The sequence below is a fragment of the Globicephala melas genome, chromosome 2, assembly GCF_963455315.2.
Source record: "Globicephala melas chromosome 2, mGloMel1.2, whole genome shotgun sequence".
Lineage (NCBI taxonomy): Eukaryota > Metazoa > Chordata > Mammalia > Artiodactyla > Delphinidae > Globicephala > Globicephala melas.
The window spans coordinates 1,125,040-1,147,385 of NC_083315.2; the positions used below are offsets into that span (position 1 = coordinate 1,125,040).

Here is a 22,346-nt window from a genome sequence, read left to right on the forward strand (position 1 = left end):
TACTGAGTATTCTAAATCCTTTGTTGTCATTTCAAACAGTCTTCACAGCATCTTCACGAGGAGTAGATTCCATCTCAAGAAACCACTTTTTTCGCTTATCCATGAGAAGCAGTTCCTCATCCATTCAGGTTTTATCATGAGATTGCAGTAATTCAGTCACATCTTCAGCTCCACTTCTAGTTCTCTTGCTGTTTCCACCATGTCTGCAGTTCCTTCCTCCACCGAAGTCTTGAACCCCTCAAAGTCATCCGTGAGGGTTGGAATCAGCTTCTTCCAAACTCCTGTGAATGTTGATATTTTGACCTCTTACCGTGAATCATGAATGTTCTTAACGGCATCTACAATGGTGAATCCTTCCCAGAGGGTTTTCAATTCGCTTTACCTAGATCAGTCAGAAGACTCACTGTCTGTGGCAACTATAGCCTTATGAAATGTATTTCTCAAAAAAGAACAGGAAGTTGAAGTGAGCCTTGATCCATGGGCTGCAGAATAGATGTTGCGTTAACAGGCATGGAAACAACACGAATCTTGTCCATCTCCATCAGAGTTCTTGGGTGACCAGATGCCTTGTCAGTGAGCTGTAATATTTTGGGAGGAATCTTTTTTTCTTAGCAGTAGGTCTCAGCAGTGGGCTGAACATATTCAGTAAACCATGTTATAAACTGATGGGCTGTCATCCAGGCTTTGCTGTTCCTTTTACAGAGCACAGGCAGAGTAGATAGATTTAGCACAGAGTTCTTAAGGGCCCTGGGATTTTCGGATGGTAGATGAGCATTGGCTTCAACTTCAAGTCACCAGCTGCCTTAGCCCCTGAGAGAGTCAGCCTGTGCTTTGAAGCTTTGAAGCCAGCCATTGACTCCTCTCTATGAAACAGAAGGCTCTCTCATCCACATTGGAGATCTGTTGAGTGTAGGTACCTTCATGAATGATCTTAGCTAGATCTCCTGGGTGACTTGCTGCAGCTTCTACACCAGCACTTGTGGCTTCACCTTGCACTTCGATGTTACGGAGACCGTTTCTTTCCTTCAGCCTCATGAGCCAACCTCTGCTAGCTTCCTCACCTCTCTCAGCCTTCGTAGAATTGAAGAGAGTTGGGGCCTTGCTCTGGACTAGGCTTTGGCCTAGGGGAATGTTGTGGCTGGTTTGATCTTCCGTCCAGCTCAGTAAAACTTGCTCCACAGGAGCAGTTAAGGCTGTTGCTCTTTCTTCCTTGTGTTCACTGGAGCAGCACTTCAGATTCTCCTTCTAGAACTTTTCTCTCGCATTCACAGCTTGGCTAACTGTTTGGTGCAAGAGGCCCAGCTTGCTTCCCGTCTTGGCTTTCGACCAGCCTTCCTCACTGAGCTTCACCATGTCTGGCTTTTCACTCGGAGTGAGAGACGTGTGACTCTTTGTGTCACTGAGCACTGAGAGGCCATTGCAGGGTTATTAACTGGCCTCATTTCAGCATTGCTGTGTCTCAGGGAAGAGCGTGGCCCGAGGCGGGGCAGTGGAGGTGGTTGGTGGTGCTTCAGAACAGTTACAGTAGCAACTCAAAGGTCACTCACCACGGGTCGCTATAACAAATAGAGTAACACGAACAAGTTGGGAATACCGCGAGAATTACCAAACTGCGACACAGAGACGCGGGGTGAGCCAGTGCTGTTGGAAAAATGGCGCTGATAGATGTAAGATTGCCGCAGACCTTCGATTTGTAAGAAACCCAGTAACTGAAGCGCAATAAAGCAAAGCCCAGTAAAACAGAGGTAGGCCTGTAGTTGTTCCTGTTGATTGAAATGGTTAATTCTTACTCATTTCTTCTCATAACAGCTCTGGTTCTGACTGCTAATTAATTTCCAGGACCACTGGACCATCTAAATTGCTCTTCCCACTTCCAGTTTTTTGTTCATTGTCTTGTAGCCTCCATACCACTTGCTAGCTCATTTTTGGGTGTGGGGAGTTGAATTATGTTACCTTGATGCTGAAAAATAAAGACGTGGAGTGAAATTGAAGTACTAACAGTTAGATTTTTGTAGTGGACCTTTTTGTATCATGAATCAAGTGTGGGTATTTATATCTTGGTTTTTCTTAAGACAATAGAAACCATCATCCCTGATGGTCTCTGAGATGTGTAGATTATTCATAAAACTCATGAATTACTTTTAAGCAGTTTTTAGGAAGAGTTGGTCCTGTAGTGAGGAGATATGATGCCATCTTCATCATCTTGAAAGCAGGCACCTTTCCTGAAACTTAACTTTTTGAAAACTTCATACTGTTTTAGTTGAAATTTGGCAAAACTTAAAAGAGCAAGTGTGGAAACTGTTTAAGAAGTTGAAAAATAATTGCAAAAACGTACTGGATAATTGTGACTTCTAGTTCTCTGTCAGTTGAACTTTTTTGCCTTTTCTCTATGTACGTTGTGTCTTTATTAGAACTTTTATTTTATAAAAAGCTACAAGTTGCTAGAAATGATAAAAATGAGGTTTTGCAATGATGAGTTAGTGATATACAGTGATCTGTAGTATGATAGAAACCAGTGCAAACATCAAATATGACTTATAATTCACTTTGCTTTTTATTTTTTAAGGGACCAGTTACTCTCCCCAAGAAAATTCACACAACCACAGTGCTCTTCATAGTTCAAATTCACATTCTTCTAATCCAAGCAGTAATCCAAGCAAAACTTCAGATGCAGTAAGTATATAAACATGCCCAATTTTGTGTTTTTGGAATTCATTGCAAAAAAATTGTTTTTAAATCAAAGTTGATCTTTTCTTAACGCACTTGAACTAATGAGCTGGCCTTATTATTCGAACTGAGCGTGGTCCAAATATGCCATCTTGGTACTGTTTCACCAAGAAATAATATTGTTTGCCTTCCTCTGTGGAGCAGAATTTACCATTGTGATACTTGAGATACACAGAACTCTAGATTGTGAAACTTGTGGCTTAACTTGAGCTGCTTCTTTTCATAATCTATAAACTTCTGTTAAAAAAATTCTATAAATTTATTGAGTGTCTACTTGTATTACATACTCTACAAGACACTAGTGACATAGAGGTCCCTCTCCTGAAAGGCATGAAACCCAGTGAGGAATTGTAGGTATTTCTAAAAATGAAGTAATTGTTAATGAAGTTAACTATTACTCAGGTTGAACTTTTTAGAGTCAAGGTTCAAACAAAAGTTTTAATACATTCATTCAAAAATAAGGTTTCAATTTCCCAGGCATATGCTAGGTTGTTGATGTATAGAACTGAGAAAATGTAGCCCATCTTAAAGGAACTTTTGGACCTATGGTGGAGACTGAAAAGTAAACCATTAAAATGATGCATGTTAATGTTGCTGGGGAGCCCTCAAGAGGGGGGCTGCAGCCTGGAAGAGGAAGGTGTGCTGGCCAACAGACTGACTGTAACCCACGCAGTGGAAGAGGTTGGAATTTGTGTAGCATGAAAAGGAACAGCACCTACAAAGACGTAGAAGTATGAAATAACACCACATGTTTGCAGAACACGGATTTCGATGGTGTGGAGGAATGGCAGGGGCTCAGGTTACAGAGAGAAATGGGGCCGGATTACAAAGCATTCTCTGCCTTTCCAGGGAATATGAACTATATGTAAAGGCAGTGGAGAGCTACTAAAGGGTATAATCAGTGAAGTACCATGTTTGCAATTTTAAAAACATGATAGGAAAATACATTATAGGAAGGAAGAACAACTAGAAGGCTGTAGAAGTGTAGGCTGAATCCGGCAGACATTGCCTTTGTTACTCAGGTGATCATACCTGAATCGGTACTGAAAACCCTTGGGGTTTATTATTATTTGTCTCTTGTTGAATCAGTGTAGATAGTACATTTCCATAGAAAATTGAGACATCAGCGATTTTCATAAAAATTTTAGAGTAGTTTTTAGGGTCCAATTAGGAAAACAGGACTCAGACCGGTTATTTTAGCATAGAGAATTTCAAATACAGGAAAGGAAAAGGAACATATAGTGATTACCCCTGACGGCTGGGAGCAAAAGGAAGAGGTTGGGGTCATCAGAACCCAGTTGCTCAGAGGAAGAGCCTTGCACAGTTGGTGATGGTACCTCTGCGAGGTACGACGAAGCTGGTTCTGATTCTGGGTTGAGAGCTGGAAAATGGAACCCGCTGCACTGCAAGGCTTCTTCCTCCTGCCTTTCATCCCTCCTCTAATGCCTGGTATTGGCAGAATCTAAGAGGAAGCCAGCTGGCTAAACGGAATGTAATTGGCGTTATCCCAGCCTTAGCATCACAGAATAGAGAAAGGGTGGTATCGAGACTGAGACGACAGCTTGATGAACCTTCACAGGTGTTGTCATCACACTGCTTGTGCTGAATCACTTTCACTAAGACATATACTCAGCATTTTGCAATGCGTGTCTCTATTTTTGTGAAAAATGGCCCCATTAAATTAACAGGCTAGCACTAACCTAACGTTTCCTTTATTACTGACAGTTTAGATTTGGTATTTGCTATTAGGACAGAGGCGGGCCATGTGGACATCGTTTTGGTGGAAAAAATTCCTTATTCAGGGAAAACAGTTTCTGATTATTTTGATTTTCAAGAAATGGATTGACATAATGAAATCAGAAAGAATAAATAATGGGCATCAGATAAGTTTGAAAGATCCAAATTCTAAAGGGTGTCAGGGGACTGCGCTGTGTGAATGGAAACTGAAGACAGATTAGATGTCATGTGTTTTCAGAGTCAGGGTTCCCCTTTCTGTAGATTTCAACTCTGGGTATATAATTAACCTCAAGTAGTGGTCTTTTTCACCATAATGTACCCGGGGGGAATGACATTTTTGCAAACTATAATTTAATGTTACCTGAGAGCCTGGGTTTTGAACATCTCTGAAGGTTACTTGTAAACTGACTTTGTCCTAAAATCACTTCCAGTGGAAGGTTTTTGAGTAGTAAAGTAAAACATAAGGTCGCCTTTCATTAATACTTTCATAATGAAAGAAGAGATGAACAGAAGAATATCAGGTAACCCAGGTCAACACATTATTTTAACCCAGGTTAAAATACGGAATAGCTTTTTTTTAAAGTGGGTTTTTATTTTGTGCTTTCTGAGCTTTAAATATGTCTTTGAAAATCAGTAGCAGTATTATTTGGAGTTATGCACGCAGATACGTGTTTGTGTGGGTGATTTATATTTATCAAGTTAACTGTTGGAAGTCGAGTTGCAGTTACCTTGTTTTTTAGTATGAAGATATTCACAGGTAGGCCTCGTTGAATTTAAATATGTAGCCTGTTGAACGCCTCCTGCTTCCTAATGTAAATCATGGTAGGATTTACAGACATCATGTAGGCTGCCTTAGATTATGTTATGCATATTCCTGATTTTTTTAAAGAGATCTCTTTATTCAGAAAATCTGTTTATTTAGGAAGAGAAATTTATTTCCCTTTAAAGACATTATAATTGGAATCTTCCCTTAAGTATCGTTTACCAATTTTGATTTGCTGGAAGTGCTTTAAATTCAGTCCTAGGTTACTTTGCATTTATACTCCAGCTCCCCTTGTTATGAATTAAATATCTTCTGTTATCAATTAAATATCTTCTGGAGGTTTTAAGTTGGAGGTTCTTCTTCACATGTATTCTCTGTAACCAGTCTTGACTGAAGATATTCTACTTAACCATAGAACTCTTAGGACTCCATGAAATTCTTTGTTACAGTGAGTGCCATCTTTGATGTTATTTAATGAACTGTTCTTTATTAACAGTGCATAATTAAATTCCGAGATTAACACTTTATTTTCCATAGTTTAACTTTGAGGAGAAGTGGTGGAACTCTATTTTGGAGAGAGTAAATAGGGAGATGCTTTTTTATTTAAGAAGAGAAAAGCAGCGTTGATATAAGTTCTAAAAGTCATTTTGAACTGAAGAGTAGACGGGTGCTACAGGAACTATTGAGTGCCATTCTTAGAGAGCAGCCATTCATGCTTCATAGTCTCAGGGCCTCTATATTCATGAAAATTGAGGGCTTCTGTTTATGTGGACTCCGTCGTGAGTAACCATATTAAAAATTAAAATTCATAAATTTGAAAGATAATTTAAAAATTGTAAAGCTATTACATGTCAACACATTTAATATATTTTTTTGAAAAATAACTTTCTATTTTTTTGAAAAATAGACATTGAGCATCTCTTTAAATGCCTGAGTAGGGAGAAGAAACATAGAATTTCATAGTTGTTCTACCTTCAGTCTTTTGTGATATCAGATCTCCCATAAAGCCTCTGAGAAAACTCCCCTGTGTTCTTGTGATAGAATGAGGAGGAAAAAGACAAAATTATCTGAGTATTATTTATGAAACTATTTATGAAAATAGTTGTGATTTTGTGAATGATCTCGGGGTTCCTCAAGGGTTCCTGGGCAGCACTTGGCAACTACAGCAAGCCTAATTTAGAAAACTTGAAATGTTTGCAAAACTTTTGTTTAATTCTTAATTTTAGATACCTTTTTTTAATCAAGGAACTTGAGAATCTAATATATAACGTGATGACTATAGTTGGTGATGCTGTATTGTGTCATGGAAATTTGCTAAGAGAGTAGAGCGTCAGTGTTCTAACCAGAAGAAGCGCCTGTGAGTGAGGTGACGAGACAGACGTGGTAGTTAACTAGACGAGCAAACCCTTCCCAGTGAACGTGGGCGTCCAGTCGTTACTGTGTGCGCTTTAAATGTCTTACAATTTTATTTGTCAGTTATACCTTAGTAAGGCTGAAAAAAATACAACGAGGGGGGTGGGGAATTTAACACCTCCTGTTGCATTTCAGCATTTAAAAACATTAAAAACCCTGTTACTTAAAGGTTTTTTCCTTAACCTTTTTTTGAGGATAGAAGTAGGGTGGAGAAGATGAGCTTAAGTTACTAGTATGTGATTGCAGTGCTGTACCTGGAGCACGTTCTGTTAAGTAAGACATTAACTCGTACCAGCCTAGGGTCTGGTGAACCCATGCTCTTCAAGGTTCTGGTCTGTGAACTTTGAACCGTCCTGGAGGCTGTGCCAGAGTGCAGATTGACTGCCGTCAAACGCACTGCCTAGTTGAGCGGTGGCAGCGTCTGTCCCGGAAGTGGGCCTTTGGCTCGGGAAGCAGTGTGTCAGCGTGCGCTGTGCCGCGGGCTCCTCTTCTCTCCAGACAGGCCACAGCCGGCACAGGCACCGCTGTGAGGGGCGTGGGCTTAGACCCTCTGCTCCACTCTGGTGGCCTCTGTTCCCCTGCCTCAAATCTCCTTCTGCCTCTCCAGACCAAACTAGTAACCCCACGTGGCCACTTGCCCAGCAAACCAAATCTTGCAGATACCTCCGTAGAGGGGCTCAGCTGGCATATACTAATGTAGGTGTAGGGAGTGGTAGGTGGTGGAAAAGAGCCTTTTGAATTCCACCTTCTGTGGTTGGGTTTCCTGCAGCCTGGCAAAGCCTCCTGGGAGCTAGGGGGCTTGAGAGTTCACTCTCCACTGGTCTTTAGAGGTTTGGAAGCACAGGGCTGATTTCCAGCAGCTTCATGATTTTGAACACCAGCCTGAGAGCATAATCTGCATCGTTTCTTCAACTGTCCTCAGAATTCTTACGACATTTCCAAAATTGGTATTGACTTAGTGGAAATAATAGATGTCCAGAAACCTGAGTTTTGATCCTTTCTTCTGCCACTGATTACTTTTGTGACCTGTGGACAACTTGTAAGTTCTTTCAGCTTGTTCCTGTGTGGTAGATTAAAGAAAGCTGGGTAGGCAGTACATAAGAGTCCCTTTCCTTAAGCTTTAAAATTGTGTTCCTCTGCACTGTGGTGAGCCCAGAAGAAGGATGGGCTGCCAGAGTATAACCTTATTTCATTTTAGCCTCAAAGCTCCTTTGAAAACAGTTAAATTCACGTACAAGTGTACTTGGGTTCTACCGGATTTCCTGGAGCTGCTGCAGGCACTTAAACATTACTTTTGTTGAGATTCATTCCATGAGAACTGGGCCTTTCAGATATTTCTAACGTCATTATAATTTTACAGTGCCTGTGAAATTACTAGCAAGAGACTGTATCTGAGAACTTTCGGAAGACAGACCAGTTTTAGTTACGGGAAAATGAGCAACGCCGCCGACCCTGTATACTGTGTGAGACAAGGTTTAGTTAATACTTGACCCATCTCATGGGTTTTGAAGTTGAAACAAATCCGTAGCTTTTAATTAGCTCTGTGTTCACATTGAAGTGTGTGTGTGTGCTTTCTTCCCACTGAGTAACAGTGAATACAGGCAGGCTGTGATTACTTCGTGCCTTAGAGTGTTTAGAACCGACGTACTCTCATGCCATCAGATCAGTCAGTTGAGAGTGGCTTCTCCATGTGACTAGATTTCAGCAATTAAAACTGTGGTAATGGGGGGCTTTGTAATGCTTTTCTGAAGTCACTATGATGTTAGTTTCGTGTCATTCTTCCTGTGCCTAATGAACCTGCTGATCTGTTTAATTTGATATTTTATAGAGTTTTCCATTGTTCCCCTTGAAGGTTTTCATAGACTAGGGTCTCCTAAGATATATATGCAGATAATTACATCTTAGACGTCTTAGAGCAGGGGACTTTTATCTCAAGTCTTTTTCCATATGTATGCCTTGAAAACCATTGACATTCTTGATATTTCATACCAAGTGATTAAATTGTATTAACGTGTGCTAATTTTCTAAAATGTGTTTTTAAGCCTTATGATTCTGCCGATGACTGGTCTGAGCATATTAGCTCCTCTGGGAAAAAATACTACTACAATTGTCGAACAGAAGTTTCACAGTGGGAGAAACCAAAGGAGTGGCTTGAAAGGTATTTGCTCATTTAAGTGAACAGTATCTCTCATTGTTGATCCTACCGGCTAACGTCTTAGGGTGCTAATCGTTCTGAACAGTATTTCTCACTGCTGATCCTGCCGGCGAACGTCTTAGGTGCTAATCGTTCTGAGCTTAGGTTTCTTAGTGTGATGCTCGTCACTCCTTAACTGCAGTGGTTGGCGCATCGTCTGTGTTTTCCATAATTTCTCTTTACCTTAAAAAGCAAAACCAAAAAAACTAGGACAGATGAGCAGCTGTCCACAAGGGCCTTGTGAACAGTCAGTGTATTTATGTAATTTAAAAATTTATATTAATCTGTTATCTATCATACATCTTCCCTGTAATTTGTATTAGAAAACTTTATCATTCTTGTAGGACAATAATATGTTTCCTTCATATATGGAGAGTTATCATTACAGAGTTTTGGTTGTAGGGTTAATGGCATGTGAATAATTGGTATAATATTGCCATCAGTGAGAAACATTAATGTTGTTTGCTATATCCCATGTCCCACACCAGTTGAATGATATTACTGCCTTGTTCTTTTACGTTCCACGTACAGTTTCGTTGAGCATTTGACCAGAAGTGTGAAATGTAGATTCATTGTATGTCTTGTAATTTTGTGGGTGTGTCTTTTATTTTTAGAGAACAGAGACAAAAGGAAGCAAACAAGATGGCAGTTAATAGCTTCCCAAAAGATAGGGATTACAGAAGAGAGGTGATGCAAGCAACAGCCACTAGTGGGTTTGCCGGTGGAAGTAAGTATTAAGTTCTTTCTTGGAACCAATAGAATGTTTGATTCATTCCTGTAGTTTGTTTACTTTACAGATTTATGTGCATAGCCGTTTATATAGGTAAACTAAAAGAAACAGACACATAAAAGGTTTTCTGTGTTGGGTCTGTCCTCGTAACGGGCATCATTTTGTTCTTGAAACGGTGCACGTGGAGGTGTCCATCACTACCCGTGATGGCTCTAATGCCGTTGAGTTGGTGAAGAAGTAAGCTTTCATGCTGTGGATTGACAAGAGACCCCACCCCCGTTTACACTGGTCACTGAGAGACCCGCTGGGTTTCAGTCCAGTAACTGAACGATAGCTGCACACAGAGAGTGACGTGAAGTGACTGTCTTCGTCTGTGTTATCAGCGAGACGCTTGTTCATCCTTGTATATGGAAATGGGTTTCACCACGATTGTAGATCTGTGTGCCGTCTCCATACTATGGGCACCTTCAGGTTCTTTTGAGGTCAGATTTTGTCCGAGTTGGCCAGTATGGGTAACATACATTTATTTTTAAGTTCAAGTAAAATTTGAATTTGAAGATTTCACTAAATATATTCTATTCCCAGTGGCTGGTCTTGCCCAGAATAAAATTTAAATGCCACATAGAATTCTTAGGCTCTTCATCGAATTTTGAAGTTCTGAGAATTTTTAGATGTGTTTTGGGAATTCTTAGACTTAAGCGTTTGCATTCTCCTTCTGTAACTCAAGACAAAAAGTAGGGTTATATTTGGTCCCAGTGGGGGATATTGAATTTTTGATGGGAGAAATTACTTAAGATGAAACAAATAATACAGTTCTGTAGGGCTGATGTTTAAAGTATGTTCCCTGGAACATTTAACTTTTTATATTAGTGAAATTGTACTTAATTCTTAGAAAATAACAATGGTTTAAAGCACTGAAGTTAGGGAATTTAAGAATATTGTATATTGAGACAGAAGACCTGGGTTGTAATCCCATTTCACTTAATATCTTAAGTAACTGTGACTTTCCGGCAAATAACTAAAAATGAGAGGTTTTCCTTTTTTCCAGGCTAAAAAAAATATAGTGCCCAGCTTGTGGTCCTCCTGAACAAATTGTGGGCGTCCAGGAAGACTCGCTAGATGAGTGTAAAAATAACGTTTTTTAGTTACTGGGCCAGGCTTCTCCACGTAGTGGCTGCTGGTTCCCAGAGAAGAAAAGATCACAGCCTAGTATGTTTGTTCTTTCCAAAATTACCTAGTCACTCGTCCTCTCTTGGGGTAATTAGAGGTCTGACAGAAAAGTTGGTGGAAGTGAAAATAGTACTTTTGGCTGCTTAATAAAAATCTTTAAGGAAATAAAATCAGAATTGTGGTTTCAAATTATCTGTGTGCATCTTTTTCTTTCAAAAGGGAAATCAGTTTTTTCTTCTTTAAGATTTCAGAAGTTAGGCATGTTTGTTATTAAAAGTAGAGAGAGGGAAAGTATTTTAATCTCACGACTCAGGAACGCTTGGAGACATACACTTTTTTCTAGCTGCATGTGAAAGTATATAAAAACTACATATGCATGTATTTTACACCAAAAATAGGATTGTATGTTACTGTTCTTAACCTGTTTCTTCTGTTCAATAATGTTTCAAGGATATGGAACTTCCCTGGCGATCCAGTGGTTAAGACTCTTGTGCTTCTACTGCACGGAGCGCGGGTTCGATCCCTGGTTGAGGAACTAAGATCCCGCGTGCCGCGCGGCGCGGCCAAAAAAAAATTAAGAAAAAAATGTTTTCCAAGGATTTGTTTCCTTTTGCCATTTTATAGTTCAACGTATGTTAACTGCATGGTGTTCCGGTTTTGGACGTGCCCCCATTCATAAATAATCCTCTCTCCGTGGATACCCGCGTGGTTTCCAGCTTCTTCCTGCAGTAAACAATGCTGCTGTTCGTATCTCTGCCCACTTCCCTGATTACTTCCTTAGCTAAATTCCTAGAAGTGCAGATGAGGAGTCGGTGGTCTGTGTGCTGAAATGGACTCCTTTATCACACTTCTTGAGTTTTAAGTAATGTTTGAGAAAGGGCTGCAGCTGTATTGCTGCTACTTTTTTTTTAATTGGTCAACTGACTGTACTTGGCGTGATGGTAATAATGGTTCCTAGGCACTGAAGTGCTTAACTTTGTCTATCCAAAAAATGCTGGCAGAGTGTCCCATATGTCTGGTACGTTGGTGTTCATGTAGGGTAGGGCCTAAAGCTGTGTTGTCCCCAACAGCCAGCTAAAGAGGTGTGCGTGTGGTGGAGGGGACAGGGAGGGTTGGGAACGTTTCCTATGTAAAGAGGTAAAGGTAGGAAAAAAGATTCTTCAAGAGTGTTTGTGTTTCGGGAGTTTTGGCAATGTAGCAAATAATACCCACAGTTTGACAGTGAAGTTGTAGGGGTAGAATTTTAAATTTGGTATTACTGCTGCTGTAATTGTACTGGTGTAGTTGTATTGTTGATTATTTTTATTACCTTTAATCGGTGCCTCACAGACTGATTGCTCTGTGGTTAGAGAAACTTCAACTTGGGTTCTTCAGCAGTGGCACGGATGGCGCTTGGGGTCAGGGAATGCGTATGGATTCTGTCCTGTGTTGTAGGATGTAGAGCGTTACACCTGGCCTCTCCGTGCCAGCCCCAGTAGCACACCTCTCCTCGCCCAGTGGTGGCACCCAGAAGTGTCTGCAGATGTTTGCTGAGTGTTCCTGTCGTGGGGCTGTGCGGATGGATGGAGTCTCTGCTGAACGGCGTCACGTCTCGAGCCGTGAGCAGGAGAAAGCTGTTGGCGCCATAGGGCCCACGTGTGCTGTAATGCTCTGCAGTGTCTCTGCTGCAGGTGTGCGTTGACAACTTGAAAACTGCTTTGCGGTTTAAGCCTACTTCCTTCTTTGTGCTGTCATGCTCTCTAGACTTGGAGGAACCATGAACTGGAAAAAATGACACAGTATTCAACAGGGAGGGCATCCTTTGGTAGTATCATTACATATCATGTGCTTGAGTCTTAAGGTGTTTTTCTCCTTGGAAGTTGCTTTAATCCTTCAGTTACTGATGAGACTTGTAATTTAGGCTGGAGGTTTTTTTTGACAAATACAAATTTTGTTGCCGTGATTGTTGAAATTTTCCTTCTTTTGTACTCTTTTTGCGGAAGCAGAAGTACTTTTGAGTTTAAAATATTTTTGTGGCTTTAAATTGGAAGAGGATCTGTTCTTAACATGACGGATAATACCAAGTATATTTTTCTGACTTTGCTGCAGATGTAGGGCTCCTGTTGTCAGATAGCATTATCTATAACTTGATTTTATAACTAACTCTGGTATTTGTTAGCATCATTAAAAATATGAATTGATTTACTTACCGAATGCAGAGTTCTTTATAAAATTCAGCCATCCCAAAATGAGGTCGTCTAAGCCCTAGTACCAGCTGCTTTAGAGCCCACTAATCAGCCACGTCAGTATTCAGAAAAATCAGGCTAACAGCAAAGTAGTATTCCTCTGTACTTGAACCCCTGTGGATAAGTCAGTCAGTTATTAGAACCAAGGTCCGTATTTTAAAAGAATGGACCGTTTACCTTTTCTATTTTAAAAATATTTTTTTTATTTGAGTAAAAAATGTTATACCTCTCCATACATTTTGATCTTTTAAAACATCAATGTTTTGATGTTTTAAACAAAACAGCTCATGTTTTGTTTGAGCTTATGGTGTGGCTCTAAAGAGTCCCCAACCTAGCAGCCGCTTGAAATCTCAGCGTAGATGAAGCACTTACAGTTGAGCTAAAATTCCTCTTCCAGCATTTGAATATCTATATGCTAGTGGTAAAACTGCAGACGCTAACTGGGCTCGCAGTTTTATAGAAAGATGTTAAATACAGGTATGTTGCTAAATTAGCTGATGTTAAAGACAGGATTCTAACGTAATCTTTTTTCTTCCCCTTCCGTCATTTCCAACATCTCTTTTTCCGAACTCTGAACTAAAGTGGAAGACAAGCATTCCAGTGATGCCAGTAGTTTGCTCCCACAGAATATTTTGTCTCAGACAAGCAGACACAATGACAGAGACTACAGACTGCCAAGAGCAGAGACTCACAGTAGTTCTACGCCAGTACAGCACCCCATCAAACCAGTGGTTCATCCAACTGCTGCCCCAAGCACTGTTCCTTCTAGTCCATTTACGCTACAGTCCGATCACCAGCCAAAGAAATCATTTGATGCTAATGGAGCATCCACTTTATCAAAACTGCCTACACCCACATCTTCTGTCCCTGCACAGAAAGCAGAGAGAAAAGGTATGCCGTTACTACTAGATGCTGCACGTTGAACTGGAGTTTCTGGAGTTTCTGATTATATTACATTATTTCCGTTAGCTAAATAAGACGCTTAATTATGAATTCTTTTAAAAAGTCTTCTAGAATGTTACTGCATAGATTTAGATCTAGAGTTAGCCATATTTAGCTTTTTTCTTTTTCTTTTTAATTATGAAGCCTCAGAACTGTTTTTTGCCTCTGACACTTTGAAGTCAAGTGCTTAATTTATAACAGTTAGTAATGGATAAAATAACTTTTCACAGCTAAAATGACTGTCCCATCATACTTGTATAAAGTAATTTTTGGTTTTTGTGATAATTGTCTTCATGATATAGTTTAGAAATTGTCTCAATTTTCTATTAAAATTTAATATGAATAGAGACATTTAAAAACTTGTCATTTCCACATACATGCAACTATTGGTTTCAGTTTGTGAATTAGAAAACTGAGTTGTGGGCCATAAGATAAGGAGTCTTAATGTCTGAATTATGAGTTAAGTCTGAAGAGTAGAAGTTGAACTTTACAACCCAAATTGTGTTTATCTGACTTGGTGCTAGTAACCATAGAAGGTTCAGAAAAATTGTGGCAACCACCACTTGAGGGGGTGATGCATAATGGAAGAAGCAGGGTGATGGGATAAGCCTATTTCGTAGACCAGCCACAGTCCCAGACTTAACCCAGGTTTAAGGAACTAAGGAAATTTGAAAAGCATTAAGTAAATAAATCACCTTGGGTAGACCCCGTAGCAGATGAATTAGCAGATTAGCATCAGTAAACGTTGAGGAATTTTTATGTCCTTTGGGTTTAGAAGATGCTGTGTGGACCTAATGAGTCTTTAAGCTTTTACTCTATTGTCAGACTCATTATTTCACACTGATTTGATGTGTTGACAAAGGATTTAAGTAATTGGGTTTCTTTTGCTTCTAGTTTGCTCTCCTTTTATGTATGTAGTTTGAATTTCCCCTGTAGCAGTTGTTACACATTACGAAACATACTTTCATCATGGAGTGCATCATACATAAACAGGTTATTCCAAATGTTGTCAGATTCCCCAAAGATGGCTTGTACCAAAATTCATATGTACAAATCATATTTGCCCTGATGCAGAATTAAATTTACAAGAGAGAATTCCTGAGAGAGAAAGTCTGAATTAACGCATTAATTGTTAGTGTGGTAATACTTTCTAAAGGGTGTTTGGGTTTTTCAGTTTTGCCGCTTTTAGTTTGGTTACAGAAAAAGTTTATTTAAAAAACATTTCTCAGTTTGAAAAAACGACCTTTGGCCTTCAGAAAGGTCTTTGGTCTTTCTCCCACTTCACCTGTTGTTAGCTGTCACCTCCTCTTTGGAGAGTTTTTCTTCCCTGACTTCTGGGACGCTGCGCTCCTCAGCTTCCTGCCCTCTCCTCTTCTTGCTCCTGAAATAGCATCAGAGCCCAGTCTTCACTGTGGTTTGTTCTTTTTTTTTTTTTTTGCGGTACGCAGACCTCTCACTGCTGTGGCCTCTCCCGTTGCGGAGCACAGGCTCTGGACGCGCAGGCTCAGCAGCCATGGCTCACGGGCCCAGCCGCTCCACAGCATGTGGGATCTTCCCGGACCTGGGCACAAACCCGCGTCCCCTGCATCGGCAGGCGGACTCCCAGCCACTGCGCCACCAGGGAAGCCCTTGTTCTTTTTTCCTGCCCAACATGTCCTCTTTTGCTGGGTAGCAATTCTCGTGACTACCTTGTCTACATAAGTGACTCCCAAATCTTTATTTCTAACTCACACACGTCTGCTTCCTTCTCCAAGCAGTTGGTATTTGTTAACATCTCCCCAGAATATAGTGTGTCCTAAATTCCTCCCTTTTCCCACAGTTTCTAGGTTCTCAGTGACAACACTATCCTCCCAGCCATTCCATGTTCTTCAACATTCTTGCCCATTCATCCATCAGCAAATCTTGGATTCTTCCTCCTGTGTCTTACTGGTGTGTATTGTTTCTCTCTCTTGTTATTGCCACTGCCATTATTGAGCCTCAGGTCATTGCTCTTGAAGTAACCTTCTGATAACTGCTGTGCTTCCTTCTACCCACTCTATCCACTTACAGTGACATCATTATAAAATTTAGATTGGATTGTGTTATTTCCTTGCTTAAAATTTTCTAATGGTTTTATCCAAAGGAGAAGTCCATACTTCTCAGTAAGATGATAGCAAGTCCTTGACAGTCTGGTTGCAGCCTGTCTTACTAGCTTGATCTCCAGTATTTCACTCTTAAACATTCCCTGTATAATTCATCTGCTGCAAACGTGTACAGTTTTTTAGATCGTGTTATGCTCTTTCATGTTTTGATCCTTTGCTGAAAAGGACGTATTCTTGCCTCCATTTCCGTTCTGTTGGACTCAGTTCCTTCTCTAAGGGCCAGCGGTGGTGTCCTTGGGTTCTCAGTGTCAGTTAACCTCTCAAACACTTTGTTTTTCTGTCTATTACTGCACTCACCACTTTACGATTTTAGTTCCTTCAATTAGACTGTCCTGTGTAGGGTCAGACATTATGATTTATTGCATTTTGTACTTTTTTCACCCCCTAACCTCTCCCTCGAAGCTTCAAGCACCATTCCTGACGAACTTAACGTAATTAAAGATTAACTGTGTACCAGGTTTGGTGCTAAATGTTTTGTACATATTTTAGGTTATTCCTTAAAACAACATTGTGAGGGAAAGAATTGTCTTCTTAGATATGAAGAGCCTGCACATTGCTGAAGTTGAAACATACGGTGTAAGAGGTGCTTCTCCAAAGTCCACGTTCTTTCCATAAAACTGTGCGTAATGAAAGACATCACCAGTCTATATTAGTTTGGACTCCAGTAATTCAAAACTCCTCACAAATCTTAGGTGATTCATGTTTAAATTCTACAAAGTGTGTTTGCTGATCACGAACTTATTTTAAACTTACAGGAAGAAACTTGCTATCTTGGCATTGCCCAGGTGTGGTGGATAGGGAAGATAGTACCGTCTTACCAAGTATCTCCCCTTGCACGTGAATTGAAGACAGCACTGTTTCCTTAAATAAATTGTATAACGATTTGGATCTTTTCAGATTGTTTTCCAGTTAGTCTAAGTTTGTGAAAGGTCCATTAATTTGCGGTATATTTTTTTCCTCAGTGGAGACATCCATGTTATTTAAGTTAAGCTTCCTATTGACTGTTGTCATCAACATAGTGATTTCCTTGTTTGGATTTTCCTTAACAAATAATTTATATTAAGAGGTTGATGGTTCAAATAAGATAGGTCTCTTGGTCTTAAGTGCTACTAGTATAGCTAAACTGTATTTAAGGATGACAGCAATAGAATGCTCTAATAAATAACAGAAGAGCAGGAACTTTGTCCTAACCACTGCTGTATCCTTAGTACTTGACAGGTAATAGGCAGTCAGTTCAGTATTTGTGGTATATGGATAAATAACTGAAAGAATGGTAATGCATGTGTTGAGAGTTGGGGAAGCACCTACATTGGTCATGGTTTAAAAAATGTATTTGGAGAAAAAGAAGAATGTTATATGTGTTGTGCGTCTAATTAAAGAAATAGATTTAGATCTGTTTAATGCCGGTGTGTCTTTCGATAAAAAGAATCTTAGATAAATCAGTCTGTGCTTGCTTGAGGGACAGAAGTGTGGAGGAGCTGTGAAGCTCTTCAGTTCTGCAGAGAATAATCCTAGTGTTAGGTAGGGTAAAACAAGGGCATCAGGTACCTCCTTTTAGATTTATATCTGTTTCTTATGGTAACATTTGAACATCTCTTGGCAAGACTCCTTTATTGGACAGCCATATAACAAAGTACAGAGAAACTCTGATGTGCTTAAAAAAAAAAAAGTCTAAAACCGAATTTTATAGGCTTGCAACCCATTGACCATTCTAAACTGGTCCTGACCGCAGCCTCTTGCAGATTTGTGAAATGACAAAATAGGCAGGAGACGTGGGTCCTTGTTTTTTGATTTCACCAAATAAGTGCCAGGGTCAGAAGAGTTTAATGACTTTTAAGTTTCTTATTTAATAATTTAGAGTTACAGTTTATTAACAGAGATAAGTTTGAAAAGTAAACAGAGCAGCCACAGAAGCAGACCTATTCAGTGACCTCAAGGCAGCTCTCAGAAAATCAGCCTGTCCAAAGAGTCACGTAGTTACATGCTGTTCTGTAGTCGGAATCTAATGGAAGGGGATTAGTCGTTCTTTAATGTGAGATGTGAGTTAGTCACTTGGAATAAACTTCCTTTTTGTGTTTTGATGATATTTGTAGACTGGGTGAAGTTAAAATGAACCTGAAGACTTTTCCCAGTGTGTTAACAGCAGTAATCTTTTATAGCCCACATAGGAGGTCATAGCTGGCTGAAAGTGGGACACATTTAGCTCTTCCTTGCTTTGCTTTAAACTACTTTTCAGACTACTTTTAGGATTACTAAATGTTCATGTAAAATTAGACCAATTGGCCATAGAAGTACTTAAGTATTTGTTGAATAACTGAGGACGTTAACCAGGGGCGGGGGGTGGGGGGGGATTGGTGTTAGTCTGATTTAGTCAGTAAGTTTCACTAAAATTACATTATGTAATAAAGATGGCATTTTGAGCAGTGGGGCAGGGGAATACCTGTGATGAAAGAATGTTAGAAAATACTGTTTTTAACTTGAGGGGCAAGGAAGACCTTTTAAATGAGGACCCAAAACACATTTGCCTTAAAAAGTTGGTAAATTTGGCTACATAAGACATTTAAAACTTCTCTGTGACAGAGATACAATAAACAAAGGTTGAAAAAAAATACAAAATTGGGAGACAATATTTGCAATAAATATGAATAACGGTACATTAAGGCTACATTAAGAATTCATCAAAGCAGTATGAAAACCAACAATCCAATGGAAAGATGAGCAAAGTATCTGAACAGGCAGTTACAGGAGAGGAAGTTTAAATGGCCAGTCTTGCTCTACAACAGTTAGAAAAATTAGCTCAAAACGGAACAAGGACCTTAACTTAGGAGCTAAAAACTATAAAACTGTAAGAAAGCGAGGGAAAACCTTTATGACACAGGATTGGGTAGTGATTTCTTGGATATGACACCAAAAGCGTTGGCAACAGAAGAAAAAAATAGATACATTGGACCTCATCAAAATGAAAAACTTTTGTGCATCAAAGGACACTCTAGAGTGAAAAGACTGAACCCATGGAATGGGAGGAAATATTTATAAGTCATGTCTGATAAGGGATTAATAGCCAGAATATATGAATACAAAGTCCTGGAACTCAACAGTAAAATGAAACAGCTCAGTCCAAAAATGGGCAACGGAGTTGATGCGACATTTTTCCAAAGAACATAGTCTAATGGCCAGTAAGCACATAAAAAGGTGTTCGGCATCATTGGTCAACAGGGACAGAAAATCAAACCACAGTGAAATATCACTTCACACCCATTAGGATGACTACTGTATATATATTAAAAAAACAGTAGAAGACAACAAGTGTTTTTGAGGCCGTGGAGATTGAAACCCTTGTGTATTGCTGGTTGGAACGTAAAATAACACAGCTGCTGTGGAATACAGTTTGGCGGTTCCTCAAAAAGTGAAACATAAAATTACCATAGGATCCAGTGATTCCATGCCTAAGTATGTAATCAAAAGAATTGAAAACCAAGGAATCAAACGGGTATTTATACACGAGTGTTCGCAGTAGCACTATTCACAACAGCCAAATGGTGGAAACAACCCTAGTGTCCACCAGCAGATAAAGGATAAACAAAATGTGATATATATATGTGTGTGTGTGTGTGTGTGTGTGTGTATACACACACACACACACATATATATATACACACATGCAGTATTAGCCTTAGAAAGGAGTGAAATTACGATAAACGCTGCAACATGGATGAACTGTGAAAACCTTATGCTAAGTGACACAAAAGGACAAGTATTGTGTGATTCCACTTCTGGGGTACCTCGAATGGGCAAATTCATAGAGAGACAAACTAGAATAGTGCTCAACTTTGGTCTTGTGAGATGGGGAGCTGTGGTTTAATTGGGTAGAAAGTTTCTGTTTGGAAAGATGAAAAAGTTCTGGAGGTGAATTGTGGTGATGGTTGCATGACAGTGTGAATGTACTTAATGCTAATGAATTGTAAACCAGAAATGGTTAAAATGGTAAATTGTATGTTGTATATTTTACCAGCATAAAAGAATTCAAGAGAAAGATTACCAATACAATATTGGAAATTAAAATGAGATTTTTCACTCTTAAAGTTGGTGACAATTAACAGTTGAATGTAGGGAAACAAAACTGGTAGGAGTGTAGAAGGTGGTTATTATGGAGGTCACTTAAGTAAAATCTGTTAAAAGTTTTAAAATAGGCTTATCCTTTGTATGTATTAGCATAAAGATTTTCTCGGTTGAATAAAAGAGCAAGTTGCAAAAACATAATTGTTATAAAACATCAATTAATGCCATACTTATTTTTATGTACATTTTAAATGCATAGAAAAGTTCTGGACAGACACATTTAAAATTATGAATTATAGAGTAAAAAATAAATTAAAATGAAAGTCACAGATTATATACCCGGTGTTGTCACCTAGTTATTTTGCGGTTTTTTCTACTACACTTGTATACTTTGTTTTCCCTTATGATTCCTCCATGTTGTAACACCATTACTACACAATGGAACAAGCAGGCTGCCCTGTTGCATCAGTAGTTTGAGCTTTACAGCCATATCCTGTTTAGTATTATGACGGCAACTGTCAGAACATTGTGGGAAATTAATGTTTAGAAATGCAGTCAGTACCTTTTACTCTTTACGTGCAGTATCTCCTTAGACCTTACTGCAGATTGAGGAGGAGTTATTTAGCATACCAGAAAAATGTAGGTCAGAAAATTTTGACTTTGGTCTGTGTTGTCTTGGGTATTTTGAAAGGGTGCCTATAATTAGAAGAGGTGAGTGGTTATTACCTTAAGCCTTAAAAAGTTAGGTTATAGTACATTTCTCTGTGAAGTCTAGTCTTTGGTAGGTTACTCCCCCTACTGGTAAAAATTGGAAGTATAAATGAATAATTCGTAATTACAAGCATAAAGGGAGAGAAAAAGGTTTTATCAAAGTTTATATACACAATTTAAATTAAAATCAAAGAGTAACATTTATTTCATGGCTTACGATAAGAATTGGTTAGAGATCTACAAATGATAGAAAAACATCAGGTAGGAAAGTGACCTTAAAGCTCATTTTAAGTTTAAAATACCATAGGACAACATCACCACATATCCTTAAAAAAATCATAGGCACACGCGTGCACACACACACACATACACACGCACACACACAAAATAAAAAAATAAACATGGTAGAGCTAAAATTGGATACCGTTGTTTTGCCAAAAGCTGAAAAAATAGGCTTAAAGCAACCTAGGTTTCTTTAATGCTTGGAAAAGTTTGCATTTAAAGAATGAGACTAGAGGCTGATGTTAAAAAGCAGAAGAGCCTTTTGAAATGGCTTTGTAACGTAAAACACTACATTAATTTTCTTAAGTTCATTATTTGTCTTTATTTTCAAAGATCCAGATTTTTAATTTTAGTTTGATACAAAACTGTTTAAACATGAAGTATGTTAACCTAACATTGTAACAGATTCCGGATTAAAAAGACAAATAGAAATGTTAATTAAAATTAAATATCTGTGTAGAAAAAGCACACTTAGTGACTGTGTATTTGTTCTGAATAGTTGCTTGTTGCCTTTGAGTGTTTAAAAAAAGAAGAAGGGGGTTGAGGATTTTATGATTATTAAAATAAATCTAAATAAGTTGTTTGTCTCTAAGACTATGTAGTATTACTTAGCTTTATGAAAAAATAGCATAAAGTGAGCTGTTCATTGCCTGCTCAATGAATTATTTTTGGAGACCTTAGGCTTTTCCTCCCCATTATAAGTTTTGAACGTAGAGCTTAAGAAGAACAGCACAGACACAGGCACCTGAGCCTTTCTTGCCTAATCAGGCGTCCAGTCAACAAGTACGTGCTGAGGCCATCTTGGTGCCAGACCCCATTTTGCACCAGAGCTACAGAGATAAATACAACAAAATTCTTCTCCTGAAAGAGTTCATTTTCTGATACAAGAGAGAGAGATCATAAGCTGTATAATAGGAGATGCTGGGTAATGTCTGTGGTAGGGCGCTCTGAACACAGAGGAGTGGCACCCAACCAATAGCTTTCGTTTATATATGTGTATATATATATATATATATTTTTTTTTTTTTGCGGTACGCAGGCCTCTCACTGTTGTGGCCTCTTGAGACTGTTGCGGAGCACAGGCTCAGCGACCGTGTCTTACAGGCCCAGCCGCTCCGCGGCATGTGGGATCTTCCCGGACCGGGGCACGAACCCGCGTCCCCTGCATCGGCAGGCGGACTCTCAAGCACTGCGCCACCAGGGAAACGCCTTTCGTTTATATTTTCATGATGAAACCAAGACTGCCTTTCAG

At 39.3% G+C, this 22,346-nt stretch overlaps 1 protein-coding gene across 6 annotated transcripts in view; it reads left to right on the plus strand.

Annotated features, from left to right (window-relative positions):
- Positions 1-22,346, plus strand: part of WAC (WW domain containing adaptor with coiled-coil) — an 84,795-nt gene that overhangs the window by 45,891 nt on the left and 16,558 nt on the right. For 4 of the 6 annotated variants that reach the window (XM_060291686.2, XM_060291662.2, XM_060291682.2 and 1 more), the window contains exons 4-7: positions 2,567-2,673; positions 8,683-8,798; positions 9,449-9,561; positions 13,542-13,850. In XM_060291686.2, the coding sequence (XP_060147669.1) occupies positions 2,567-2,673; positions 8,683-8,798; positions 9,449-9,561; positions 13,542-13,850 (645 nt within the window). The remainder of the gene's footprint in view (positions 1-2,566; positions 2,674-8,682; positions 8,799-9,448; positions 9,562-13,541; positions 13,851-22,346) is intronic. The other 2 variants (XM_060291691.2, XM_030832332.3) reach the window with 1 other exon arrangement.